Source organism: Otolemur garnettii, unplaced genomic scaffold, assembly GCF_000181295.1.
Source record: "Otolemur garnettii isolate 467f Iridium unplaced genomic scaffold, OtoGar3 scaffold00003, whole genome shotgun sequence".
In the NCBI taxonomy this organism is placed as follows: Eukaryota; Metazoa; Chordata; class Mammalia; order Primates; family Galagidae; genus Otolemur; species Otolemur garnettii.
In genome coordinates this window covers 19,034,626-19,048,833 of record NW_003852398.1, presented here as the reverse complement: position 1 = coordinate 19,048,833, position 14,208 = coordinate 19,034,626, and the positions used below count along the sequence as shown (strand labels likewise).

At 46.8% G+C, this 14,208-nt stretch overlaps 2 protein-coding genes across 2 annotated transcripts in view; one reads left to right on the top strand and one right to left on the bottom strand.

Annotated features, from left to right (window-relative positions):
- Nucleotides 1-14,208, top strand: part of CYFIP2 (cytoplasmic FMR1 interacting protein 2) — a 126,811-nt gene that overhangs the window by 71,906 nt on the left and 40,697 nt on the right. The window contains exons 21-22 of the mRNA XM_023515393.1: nt 698-897; nt 2,469-2,556. Of these exons, the coding sequence (XP_023371161.1) occupies nt 698-897; nt 2,469-2,556 (288 nt within the window). The remainder of the gene's footprint in view (nt 1-697; nt 898-2,468; nt 2,557-14,208) is intronic.
- Nucleotides 4,526-7,810, bottom strand: FNDC9 (fibronectin type III domain containing 9). Its single transcript, XM_003782002.2, has 2 exons — nt 7,685-7,810; nt 4,526-5,386 (listed from the first exon to the last, which is right to left on the bottom strand). The coding sequence occupies exon 2, from the start codon at nt 5,377-5,379 to the stop codon at nt 4,708-4,710; it is 672 nt and encodes a 223-aa protein (XP_003782050.1). The 5' UTR covers nt 5,380-5,386; nt 7,685-7,810; the 3' UTR covers nt 4,526-4,707.

The following is a 14,208-nucleotide window of genomic DNA, read 5'->3' as shown; positions in this document are numbered from 1 at the left end:
AAAAAAAAAAAAAAAGTGTTGGACCTAAGAAAAATAGCAGTTTCATAAGGCTTGACCTAATGGTACATTCTTAATAAGTGGTAGCTCCCATTATTGCTTTATGCAGGGTGGGGTTCAGCCTCTGTTGATATGCAGTTTTCTTTTACTTTACTTGTGACACTGAGGGATAGGTTTTGTCCTCACCAATTCAGAAACTGGAAAGCAAGCAGGCAGGCTTTCTACCCAAAGGGCTGCAAATGGGATTTGCATATGGTCCATGGTAGGGGTCCTCAAACTTTTTAAATAGGGGGCCAGTTCACTGTCCCTCAGACTGTTGGAAGGCCAGACTGCAGGCCCCGGCATGAGTCGGCTGCTAAGTAGGACAGGCAGCGGTGGCAAAAACACTCGGTGGGCCAGATAAATGTCCTAGGCAGGCTGCATGTGGCCCGTGGGCCGTAGTTTGAGGACACCTGGTCTATGGTCTCTTTGCAGGGGGCAGGCATGCAGCCCTACTCCCGCTCTGCACCCCAACACAGTCTGACAATCATTCCCACTTCTCAAAAGAAGAGTACATTGTTAATTGCCACTGCGGGGTCCTAGTCAGGAGTTGGCTGAGAGGCTCTGACCTGTGTGCAAGGAATCAGTAAGATAGAGCACCCCCGTGTAAGGGTTATGTGTGTATCCTCAGCGGTCGATGGTGGGTTCTCTCTCTGGGCAGGAACTGGAATGGCTGCTGGAGATTAACCGACTCACACACCGGCTGCTTTGTAAACACATGACACTGGACAGCTTCGATGCCATGTTCCGGGAGGCCAATCACAACGTGTCTGCCCCCTACGGCCGGATCACTCTGCACGTCTTCTGGGAGCTTAACTTTGACTTTCTCCCCAACTACTGCTACAATGGGTCCACCAACCGGTAAGGGAGACCCTTTCACACAGGGGTCTAGGCCAAGTGGGGGCCCAGCAGTTAGTTCTGTGACAGGCATCTCTTGGGGCCCCTCCTGGGTGCAGGTTCTATTCTAGCCTGCCTCTTAGAACCTTCAGGCTAAAGAAAGATTGCAGACATCACACAATCCCAGGACAGATGTACCATGACAAGCAGTGAATAGAAGATAAAGAAAAGCCCACAGGGCCAGGAAACAGGTCACAGCACCACCTGACCTAGCCCAAGAAGTGATATTAACCTCCAGGAGGCTTCCTCCTCTGAGGGAATAACTCTGGAGTTGAGATGCGAAGGATAAGTAGGAATGAATGTGGTGAGGAGGCAGGAGAAGAGTATGCAAGGCCAAGTTTCTGTAGACCCAAGAGGTCGGTAGGGTAAATGTTGGGTTTGGGAAAGGTGCCGTGAGAGAGAAAGCAGGCAGCACAGACCCTGCAGTACTCCACAGGCCACACAGGATCCTGCATTCACCAACCCCAGGAAGTTGGAGGAAGGGGAGTGACGCCATCAGAGTGTGCATTGGTGAGGACATCCACATGTCTGAATGCACACATGCCACATAAGCATACATTTGCAGGGCACACGTGTGTGACTACGTGGAATTTGCCTCCTGCAAGGTGCACAGAGCCCTGGACCTGGCATGTACGCCAAGACTTAGCTCCTTTGTCCCTGCAGGAGTTCATGACCTGGTAGAAGAGGCAAGACGTGTCTCCACATACAAAACAAGCACACGCGGATGGGACAAACTGTGTCCATCTGCAGGCCCCCAGTGTCTCTGGGCCTGGCACAGGGCAGGTGTGAAAGGAGTATGTGGTGAATGAATGGAGGGGTATGTGACAATCCACACGTGCTCCCAGATCCACACTGAGCAAAACAGACTTCTAGTTAGTCTGTGAAAATTCAGGATTTTTAACTATCTCGAGCTGGGAACAGCCAAGTACAGGCCACATCTAGTTGCCAACAGTTTTTGATCAACCCATGAGCTAAGAGTGGCATTGGCATTTGGGGGTGGTTGGGGGGAAAGAATCTAAAGAAGCATCATATGTGGTGACAAGTGAAAATTATTTGGAGTTCCTTTAAATTTTCCTGGAACTTGGCTGTGCTCGTTTGTTTATTGTTGTCTGCGAGGGCTTCCAGACTGCAATAACACAGTTGAGTACTGTGACAGAGACCATCTGGCTGGCGAAGCTGAGAGGAGTGACTGGTGGGCTCTTAGAGAAAGAGTTTGCCAGGCTCTGCTGTTGAGAAACCGGAGAAGGCCGTTCTCAGGCCCAGCCCACTCTCACTTTGTCACCTGTGCCCTTCTCAGCAGCCACAGACCCTGAGACCAGGAACTGGGGCTGCAGTTTTCCCCTTTGCAGAAAGAAGACAGTGTTGAATAAAAGCTAGTTGGAAAGTTTGGTACCTTTATAGGCATCCAGCTAAGAACTGTGTAGCAGTTCCACTGTGAGCTTTCCCCGGTCAGAAAGGGCTCCTGCTCTCTGTACAGTCCCATGCAGCCCGATACTAAGATCCAGCTCACTCCTTTCCCATCTTTTCTTTGCTAGTTTTGTCCGGACTGCCATTCCTTTCACCCAAGAACCACAACGAGACAAACCCGCTAATGTCCAGCCTTATTACCTCTATGGATCCAAGGTACGGAGGGTCGGGGAGAAAAAGCAAATAGGAAAGTGTTCCCTGAATCAGAACAGCGAGAAGGCTAGAGATAAAGGCCGCAGTGAACTCCAGGCAGAAACTCCGAGTTTATTCATTTTTATTTGTTTACAACTAGCAGGGATGGGGGTGAAAGCAGGGTTGTGGGGGGAGCTGAGAGCTGAGCAGGAACAATTAGGTGAGGACTTCACCGAGGTGGCGGGGAAATGGGGACTTGGGGCTTCCCATTTGGCTTCTTGGGTCCTGCTGTTTCTCTGCTGGTTCGCTGCAGTGTCCTGTGATTCTGGGGTTTTGTGCTCCATAAATCTCAGGGGCACTTGGAAGGTCTCAGGATGATGCAGGGAGAGTACAAATGTCTTCTGCAGAACAGACAGTCCGGTCAAGGTGATTTCTCAGATCAAAGGAGGCTCATACACAGTATTTGAAATGCTTCACAAACATGGGGTTAACTAATATCAACTCACAAAGTAAAAACAGCACCTCCCTTTTCAGTCCTCTTTCAAACCTTAGGGTATATCAGGGAGAAAGGTTTATATTCATGCTAATGTGTATTTAATACTTCTTCAACACTGGTGGAGTCCCCTTTCAATCAAAGACATGAGATCAGGGCTCAGCACTGGTAGCATAGTGGTTACAGGACCAGACACATACACCAAGGGTGGCGGGTTCAAATTCAGCCTGGGCCAGCTAAACAGCAATGACAACTGCAACAAAAAATAGCCAGATGTTGTGGTGGACGCCTGTAGTCCCAGCTACTTGGGAGGCTGAGGCAAGAGAATCACTTAAGCCCAAGAGTTTGAGGTTGCTGTGAGCTATGATGCCATAGTACTCTACTGAGGGTGATGTAGTGAGACTCTGTCTCAGAAAAAAAAGACAAGCAATCAGGCTTTAAATTCAGAGTCACTGGCAGGCAAAAGTAGCCAAGTCAGGCTCCATGCCCATAGCTCAGTGGTTAGGGTACCAGCCACATACACCGGGGCTGGTGGGTTCAAACCCACCAGGCCTGCTAAACAGCAATGACAACTCCAACAAAATATATAGCCAGGTGTTGTGAAGGCAGCTATAGTCCTAGCGACTCAGGAGGATAAGGCAAGATAATTGCTTAAGCCCAAGAGTTTGAGGTTGATGTGAGCTGTGACACCACAGCACTCTACTGAGAGCAATACAGAGAGACTCTGTCTCAAAAAAAAAAAAAAAAGTAGCTCAGTCAAGTTTAACTTTTTTTTTATTATATTTATTCTTATGTCTCTTCCCTATATAACAGGGGTGTACTGATTTTTTGCTTATAAAGTAATACAAGGCTATCTTTGAAAATGATTTTAAGTTTAAAGAATGAGTCAAGTTAAAGTGTTGTTAATAACAGTAATGATAGATGGGATGTGAGGTGGTGTCTGGTCACCTAAAAGTTGGAAAACACTCCTGATCACACTTCTCAGACTTTTCCAAGTAATCCCCCCAGCAGCAGAGGAGACTGACATCTGCCACAGCTGACTGAAAGTGTACTTCAGGAAGCCCACCTGCAACTCAGACATATCTTTCAAGTTTTGTGTTTAAGTCATAAAGATTTTTATTTTCTACTCTATCCATTTTTTTTTTTTTTTTGAGACAGAGTCCCATTATGTTGCCCTTAGTAGAGTGCCGTGGCGTCACAGCTCACAGCAACCTCAAACTCTTGGGCTTAAACGAATCTCTTGCCTCAGCCTCCCAAGTAGCTGGGACTACAGGCGCCCACCACAAAGCCCAGCTGTTTTTGGTTGTAGTTGTCATTGTTGTTTGGCAGGCCGAGGCTGGGTTCGAACCTCCAGTCCAGTGTATGTGGCTGGCACCCTAGCCGCTGAGCTACAGGCTCCAAGCCTCCATGTTTGTTTTGATGTTTAAATAATACCTTCATTTCTAAACTGGACCCCCCAAATGGACACTGCTGAAGAGATGCATGTCTGTCCCTGGCACTCCCTGGAAGTGTACATTTTCCAGCTTGAGAGCTTTGTTATCAGGCATTTGTCCAACCCAGACGATCTGTAGTAATACCATTGACATTTGATGGGAGAAAAGTGGTAGTCTACAGGCAAATTTTTACAGAAGGCCTACTGCGTGGAGGGCTTTAGGCCCCTGATGCCAGCCGTCTCCTCACCTTCACTCCCCATGATGGGGCAGCATGGCTGGTTGGTCAAGCCCCTCCCTCTGTAAGGCTCTACCCGCGTTGGGGGCATCCCGGTAGGCTTCTGCTTCTGGTTCGGCTTCAGCTCCAGAGTTCTTGCGTGGTAGCTCCACCAGGGGCAGGCCCTGCAGGTCTTCTTCCCTCTGCCCAAGAGCCGGGGCCTCCTCCGGCCATCTCACCAGCCCATTGGCCTCCTCCACATGGCCAGCTCTGTAAGACCACCGGGGCTCATGGCAACGGATGCACCAGAACTGGAGGCAGATGAAGGCTAAGACAGCCGTGAAGCAGGCCAGCAGGATGGCCATCAGCACCCACAGGGAGATTTGGGGGTCCACCAGGGAGCTTCCGGCCGCCAGCGGACTCTTATCCAGGGTGTGGAACATGGTGCAGTAGTGCCTGTAAGCGGCCTTCTTACAGCTGATGCACAGGAAGTAGAGAGTGGACGGGGCGAGATGCTCCAGCACCACGGAGCTGGTGGTCCGAGGCACCGTCTCCTCGTGGTGGAAGCTGTAGCGAAGGTAGCCAGAGAAGATGCTGTTCCAGTTGGGCCTGTACATAATATGGTAATAGTCCTCCAGGCAGGGCTCTGAGGATGACCAGGAGATGATGGCTCCTGTGTAAGAAATGTTCCCAACCTTGATGTTCATCCCGATTCTGGAACCAGAATCAAAGTGCAGAGTGACATCCCCCTGTTTAAGTGCTACTTATCGTAATCACAACTCCCGTTTACCAAGCATTTGAGGTGGACACTAATGTCACCCCCATCTTATAGACAAATAGATGGAGACAGTACTGAGGTCAGCCATGGGGAGGAAGAGGCAGAACAAATCTTCAACCCCGGGCTGTCCCATCCCACAGTGGTTGGCCTTAGGGCCTAACACTTGCATGTACTCGTGTAGCCCTGGCCACATCCCACCTTCGCCGAGGTACACCATTGTTCTCACCCCCTTAAAAAAAGAAGAAAAAGCAATAAAAGGAGAAATCAGTAGAATCTCAGAGACCACAGCATGGTCAGCATAGTACCTCTCCTCAGGCCATTGATAAACCTAAAATTTCCCTTCTTGACCTCCTGCTTCTGCCCCAAGTGCTGTGAGCTCATTAATCTAGAACATTCTGCCCACTGTGGGTTTTTTTTTTTTTTTTTGAGCCTCCTAGTTCTGTTGCCCATGGTGAGCAGAGATTTAATATGTCGCTGATTAGCAGCTGATTTTGCCCCCCAGCCTCTGTTCATATTTTATTTGTTTTTTCAAAGCCAAAGGTACCAGGAAATTAGTTAAATAGGACAAGAAAATCAGGTCTTGGCTTAGCGCCCATAGCTCAGTGAGTCCCAGGGCACCGGCCACATACACCAAGGCTGGTGAGTACGAGCCCAGCCTGGGCCTACTAAAACAACAATGACAACTGCAACAAAAAAAATAGCCGAGCATTGTGGCAGGCGCCTGTAGTCCCAGCTACTTGGGAGGCTGAGGCAAGAGAATTGCTTAAGCCCAAGAGTTTGAGGTTGCTGTGAGCTGTGATGCCATGGCACTCTACCAAGGGCAACAAAGTCAGACTCTGTCTCAAAAAAAAAAAAAAAAGAAAGAAAGAAAACCAGCTCCTAATACCAGTTAACTATGCTATTTACAATGACTGGTGTTTTGAGTGGTAGTGATGGGCATAATCACTGACACTAGTGAGCTGGCTCTGTGTCACAGGTCACACTAGGTGCTTCACACACAATGATAAATTTCCTTTATTCTTCATCACACCCTCAGAGCTAGATTCCCGTTGTATAGATGAGCAACTCGAGGTCGTGCAGCTAATATGCAAGAAAGAAAAAAAAGACTCAAAGCCACTTACCTGCCACCCTTCCAAATGCAAGGCTGCTAGATCTAATAACAGAGCATAATTGGAAAACGAGGTGCCAGTACTGAGACCTCGTTGTTGTTTTTCCAGGCAAATCAAATGAGTCCTTTTCAGACTGCCAGGCTTCTCACTTTGTTAAGAAAGAGCCATCTTCGAGTATCTTAGTTTCTCTTTACCTCTCTTTGGGAGACGCAGTTCCCCTGCCCTGAATTTCCTGATCAAACATCCAGGGACAGCCATCATCAACCTGGGCATATTCACGTAAAGTTCTCACCCTGCTTCGTCCTCTGCCCTCCTCTCTGACACGAAACCCAAGGTTGCATTTTACATTGGAATAACAGAGTGAAAAAAGCAGTCGATGAGATGTCAGCCTGAATTGGCTATTAAGCTGAACTGATTCCTCTTCCACCCCACCTTCCTCTCTCCCCTGCACCCCCTCTCCCGTTGTTGTGCCCGTATTCCTCTGGGGGTTGGGCTGCAGAAAGACGCACTGCACTGAGCCATCTTTCAATCTTTGTCTTTCCTCTCTAAGGATGACAGGGTGACAGGGAATTAAGATGTTCAGCAAGGAGAGTATTTCCTTTTCATTTGTCTGGAAATGTCTTCCTGGAAAATGAGGAAGGAAAAGGATGAGACAGGTGTGCTCAGGATCCTTCCCAGGGAAGGTCATGGGGAAGGAGACAGAATGTCTGTGCCCCTTCCTTGGTCTCCTCGTTCACACTCATCTTCCCCACCCCAGCTCCCCACGCAGCCCCGTAAAACACTTTCGACCACGGTGTAGAGAGCTTAATTCATTACTTACGACACACAGGCAGCCACCTTTGTAAAACCCTCTCGTCAGGAGTGGTCAAGAATCCTGCTTCTTGTCACCCGTGAATCTGTTCTTCTGTTTACCTCCTATCTGCTCTCAGCTGTCTTTACAGACTGAATTCCCTACAGCCGACATTTTTAGAACCAAACCCATCTCCCTTATTTATTTTTCATTCTCTGTTTCTAAATTCCTTCTATTTTTTAACTATTCATTTACCATTGCCTGGCCCTTCTCCAAGTGGAATGTGGAAGGAAAAACTACTTCCATTTCCAAGATGAGCCTTGTATGTCTCTTACCTGATGCTTGCAGCGTATCTGGTTAGAGCTCTGCCCTCTGAGGCAGAGTGGACCAAAGCCGAACGAATGGTGCCTTCTCCCTCCTCCACTCTGGACTCTCCTGGATGTCTCTGTCAACCACTGAGTAATCCCACTGTCGCCCCCAACGCTCACATTATTCATTTCTTCAGATCAGCATCATTCACCATGGCAACCAGCAGGCATCTGTACGCACGATGCTTTCAGGGACCAGTCTGGAAAGGCTTTTGCCCGATGAGAGGAGCTCTTACTCCTTTTGCTAAAAAAAGGCAAACAGTCTCCCGCAAAACAATCCATAGTATGGTACTAATTCTTCTAACACTCTCACATTTTCTGTCTCATTGGCTGATTATCATTTCCTCTCCCCCTCTAGATCCTCTCTGGATAATGTTTTCAAATGTAAAGATGCCCTTCTCAGTTATTGTGAAACCACAACAGTAACAATAATTCACCCTGATCCCCTCACCCCCCATCACTGCCTCCCTATCCTACCTCAATATCTTTTTTTTTTCTTTATTCTTGTCTTCTTTGGCATTCTCTAGTTTTATGGCACTGGTCAAAATCCTTTTGTTGTCTGAACCTCAGTTGTGTCATTTGTAAAGCTATGGGCTTGGGCTAGATGGGGGACTTTTCCCTTAGTTCAGCCTACAACCTGTGTCAAACTTGTGAAACCATCATGTCACTTGTACTGGGTTGAATAATGTACCCCCCAAACCCATATCTACCTAAAACTTCAGAATGTGGCCTGATTTAGAAATAGTGTCTTTGTAGATGTAAGTAGATGTAGTTTTTTCTTTTCTTTTTTTTTTTTTTTTTGAGAGAGAGAGAGTCTTACTTTGTCACCTTTGGTAGAGTGCTGTGGCATCATAGCTCATAGCAATTTCACACTCTTGGGCTCAAATGATTTTCTTGCTTCAGCTTCCCAAGTAGCTGGAACTACAGGCACCTGTCACAATGCCTGGCTATTTTTTAAAGACAGGGTCTCACTCTTGCTCAGGCTGGTCTTGAACTCCTGAGCTCAGGCAATCCACCTGTCTCAGCCTTCCAGAGTGCTGGGATTACAGGTGTGGGCCACCGAGCCTGGCTGTAGATGTTATTAGTTAAGGATCTCAAAGTGAAGTAATCCTGATTTGAGGGTGAGTACTAAATTCAACAACTGGTGTCTTTATAAGAGGAAGGAGAGGGAGGTTTACACATGGAGAGACCCAAGGGAAGAAGGATGAAGACAGAGACAGAGGCGGGGGGGATGCTGCCAGGAGCCAGGGAAGACCTGGAGCCATCAGAAGCTGGAAAGACCATGGAAGTGCCTGTCAGCCTTTGGAGGGGGCATGGCCCTGTTAGAGCCTTGATTTCAGCCTTCTGGTCTACAGAACTGTAAGGAAATAAATTTCTGTCATTTTAAACCACCACATTTGTGGTTACAGTAATTTGTCATAGCAAACTCAGGAACCAAATGCTGCAATCCTTCCAGCTGGGCTCAGGAACAGCCTCAGCATCTGACTCAGCACAGGCATCCCAAGAAACTGCCCTACTGGTCAGTCAATCGTGCTGACATCAGAAATGGAGACTGTTTACTTTTCCTGGATTGGAGCATCCCCAGCATTCCCTTTGAGAATTCCAGACTGCTTCCCTGCCCTCTTCCACTTCCCACAGAGGTCTGGCTCCCCGAGATTCCATCCCTTCCTGTTGCCCTCAGACTTAAAAGAACACAACCCACCCTTCTGTCGAAGTGATCACAGAGCTTGTCTGAAATAGAGGATGGAAATTAGCTCACAGGCATTGAGACATGAATAATTTTACACACATTGTGTGTTTTTAGAAGTCAGCTTTTTTTCCCTCAGTTCTTTGCCGAAGTATCCAGGTGCACCCATGGAGGTCTCCTTGTGATTCATGTCAATCATAAACAAGACCTTTCCCCAGGCCCGTGATTTCCAGGAGTCCTGGGGTCCAGGGACATCCAGTCTTCCTTGATCAGAGTGTTGCTTGTGGCCTTCCTATGCCATTCCATCTGCTAAGACAGACAGCCGGTCTCTAATGGTGACACCCTGCAGAGTCTGAAAGCATCCTCTCCACAGAAAGGCCAGTGCAGTAGTTTTCAGGTGCCTTTTGAAAAGGTTATTTTTAGGAGAATAACAATATCAGAGTTAGGGGGCCTGAGGAGGGAGGTACAAGGTGCACTCCAGCCTTTTCCCACAGATAATGGGAATTTATTTTTAATGTGCCTGGATGACAATTTTAGTTGTGAGTTTTTTATTTGTGGAATTAAAACTGTCAAAGAATGCCGTCTGGTTTCACAGTCCCAAGGGAAGACATGGCATTCCTCTAGCCACTTGACTGACAAGTGGAAGAGCTGGGAGTAAAAACTAAATCCAGAGCTTGTCCTGCTCCTCTGAGCTGTCACTGCTCACCAGCAGCCCCCAAGGAGCCAGTGCGGCCCTTCTGAATGGGTTATAGTATCAGAGGGTGCCTGCCCCATGAGATGAGACCGCAGCCAAACTCACACTCTCGGCAGAGTCAGCCCTTCCACAGTATGTCCACGTTGTAGCTGCTTCAGCTATAGGGCCAGGTGGTCCCCAGTAACTTACTGTGTTTCCCCGAAAATAAGACCTACCCCAAAAATAAGCCCTAGCAGGATTTCTAGCATATCTGCATAGCCACACCATGCATTTCCGTGTGGAGCGGTAAGGAAGCCTGGAATACCTTTTATCTGCCACAGCAACTTTCTCCGAGCCATTCACACTTGCGCAGGTACACGTGTGGTAACCTCGGTCACAGGCATCCTATTACGCAGGTGCAAAGGGCTTGGGGAAAGGAGTTCACATATCACTAGTGCCAGCCCCACCAACAAGGTCGGCTCCCCCTGACAGGTTCCAGAAGAAGATGACTTAACTGTATTTGAATAAATGTAGATTGTTGTATTACACTTAATAAAAGTAAGACATCCCCTGAAAATAAGCCCTAGTGTGTCTTCTTGAGAAAAAATAAATATAAGACAGTGTCTTATTTTCAGGGAAACATGGTCACCAGGGGTAAATTACCACTAGAGGAAATCAACCAAGAGCAGGGTCCCTGCACCTTATCTGCAGATGGCAGTGAAGGGATGGCTTGAGAGCCTGCCTCAATCCCCAAGCTAGATTGGCATACAGGGAAGTGAATGGTTCAGAGAGCAGGCCCCAGAATTTCCAGGCGAGGTTCAAATCCTGACTGTGTGACCCTGGAAAATTCCTTCACTTTTCTATGCCTTGTTTTACACATTTGTAAAATGAGAACGAACATCAGTGATACCTGACTTACAAAGTGTTGTTATAATGGTGAGATGAACCCATATCTATAAAGTACTGGGCTTAGGAATAGTAAGAAGAAAAGGCCAGAGGATCAGAGCCGTCTCCTAAGTAGGTCATAGCTTCCTCCAGGGGCTATAATGAGCAAGATTTGCACCCTACGTTACACTGTACTTCCTTGCTTCCCCCCCCTTAAATTAGTCTTATTGGTTCTATTTTTTTTTTTAAATGCCTATGCTCATCTTGTAAAGAATATAGGATGTAAATGAATTCAAAGAGGGCAGTAAAACTCATATCCTATATCTCAGAACTAACCACTGGGAACATTTGGTGCATTTTTTCATGTGTTTTCTCATTTTACCCTTGCTCATACAACCATTTGAGATAGGCCCTCTCTCTTATTACCATTATACAAGGGAAGAGATTGCAGCTCAGAGAGGCCAACTGGCCTGATGCTATCAGAAAGCTACATCCTGGCAGAGCAGGGCTTTAATCCTGGGTCTGTTGGTCACCGGCCTCTGGCTTTGGTGCACTGCTGTTCTGCATGTGTCATCCTATAACCTGGGATTCTTTAGTCTTTACTCTCTGCCTTGTGGTTAGCTGTGTTGGAGAGGTAGAGATAGGATGTCGTAGTACAGTGGGCTCCAGAAGGATGGGAACAGAAGGATAAAGAACTAAAAGGCCTTGCAGAAAACACCCAACCACCTGACACAGTAGCTTCAGAAAAAATATCACCTTGTGTGGAGAAATAGTTAGCATGTGTTTCTTCCTCTGAACATCCCCTGCTCTGGAGCCCAAGTATACCTGCCCAAGAGCGCTGTTGCTTAGGAGGGATGTTACATGTTAAAAAAAAGAAATGTAACTGATCCAGTAATCAAAATTAATGTATGAATTGAAACTGTAAAAATATATTTTCTAAGTGAAGTATATAGAGTGTTACCCTAAAACTATCCTCAAGTGATACAGATTATGGCACAAATCATTCATTCAATTATTCTAGTAATTTCCCAATAAATTTTTGGCTTTTAGAAATTGTTAGGATGATTTTTTTGTTTAGCATAAAGATTGCTAGCTAAATGGTAGCCCCGTGAGAACCACAATCTAACCTCAGGGAAATTCATCTTATGCTCACAGTGCCTTCCCCATTAAGTCCTGGTCCTTAGGTCCCACTACCCAGTGCTTGGCTGCAGCAAGCTGAGTACAGCTCAGCAGGGACCCTATCTGGATGCCAACACTTCCCACTTGGGCTGACTGGGGGACTTTTCCCTTAGCTCCTGTGACAACACCAGCAGCACCCACTTCCCTGCCCCACCTCATCCTGTGTCTGCATGGTCCCGCCACCACGTTGCACGCCATTGTCTACCCATCAGTCCAAAGGCTTTTGTTATTTTGGCAACTGGTACATACAACAGAATTTCATCTTGTATCTCGCCTCAAGCAGGACACTTCATTTCACCTGGGCTTCGGTTTCCTCTTTCCACTAAATGGGGATAACAGTACTACCCTACCTAATATGGTAGGCTGAGAATGATGCCCCAAAATATCAGGTCCTAATCCTGGAAGCTGTCAATGGCATTTTCTTTGGAAAGGTCTTTACAGATAGGATTTAGTGACAGATCTTGGTGTGGAAAGATGATCCCGAATTATCAGGGTGAGTCCTAAATGCCATCATAAGTGTCATAAGAGAGAAGCAGAGGGAAGTTACATGCATAAGGGGGGAAGGTAGGATTGGAGTGGTGCAGCCACAATCCTGGGGAATCTGGCAGGCACCACTAGCTGTAAGAGGCATGGGACAGACTCCCTGTTGGAACCTCTGGAGAGAGTATGGCCCAGCCAACACCTTCATCTTGTCCTAGTGATACTGATTTTAGATTTAGGGCTTTCAGAAGGGTGAAAGCAGGTGTCCTCAAACTATGGCCCGTGGGCCACATGTGGCCCGCCTAGGACATTCATCCAGCCTGCCGGGTGTTTTTGCCACCGCTGCCTGTCCTGTTTAGCAGCCGACTTGTCCCAAGGCCCACACTCTGGCCTTCCAACAGACTGAGGGACAGTGAACTGGCCCCCTGTTTAAAGTTTGAGGACCCCTGGGTGCAAGAATACATTTCTTTGCCAGGTTTGTGGTCATTTATTACAGCTACAGAAAACTGCATGGGCAGTTATGAAGGAATTAATGGGTGCAAACCATTCACTGAGAAGCATTATATACTCATGTGTCCTCATGTGGGTACTGACTATAAAGAAAAGTGATAACAGTGGTTTCCTTAAAAATTGTTAGCATCTCTGAGTATTATAGTGCAGATATGATACCTCAGAACGGGAAGGCTCAGTTCCCATTGCTCTTGCTGTTTCCAAAGCACTTTATTCACGGGTCGACAAAGGAAGGAGCATCATTTACTGAGATCTGTATAGCAGCTCCTTTGGGGCTTTGAGCCTCTGAGCTGAGAAAGCCAAGAAGGAACCCAGATGTCAGAGACCCAGCCCTACCCAAGCTCTAAGTAATATATGTGATCTTATAACTGAGGGTGGATCAGTTCTTTGAAGGATCTTGCTCTGTGACCTTCCTGACAAGGATGGTGTTGCTGTTTCATCCATTTCCCCACCTTCTCCACACACCGCCCTTTCCTTTACCTGCAGTGATTTTAGAGAACTGAGCTGCAGCTTTCCGACCTGAATCTGAAAGCTGTGTTTGTGTTTGTGGGCTGATGGTATTCATTAGAGAAACTGTAATGAAAACAGGAAATTAAGAACAGTTTTAATTCCTCTTGGGATTTCTGAAAACAGCAATTGAGATTCCGGAGAGCAGAGATGCAAATTGCTTACAAATACAGATTGCCAAATAAATAGGCCTTACTGTTTGGAGTGGTTGGCCGTGTTTACTTCCTGGTGAGAGAGAGAGCCCTTATGATTCAAATCTACACGTAACACTTAAAAGGATTAAAATGGTAAATGTTATGTTACGTATATTTTACCATAATTAATGAAAAAAAAGTCCATCTATAGATAACATTACAATGCCTGGGATCTGCCAGACCAAACTCACCATGTTGTGGGGTTTTTTTCTGTTTTTCTCGCCTTAAAATACTGTTTTGCTTTGTTTAGAAAATGCAGGTTTGTGTCTCACGGTAATAACATGACTTTAATTCCTGAACCAGGATAGCTTATTTCTTGAAATCTCATAAAGTTACCTATTTTGTGTAGCATGGATTTAAACAGCTTGATTCTAAG

Coding starts and splice junctions, on each gene's coding strand:
- FNDC9 (XM_003782002.2), bottom strand. CDS start 5,379: ATGAACATCAAGGTTGGGAACATTTCTTACACAGGAGCCATCATCTCC.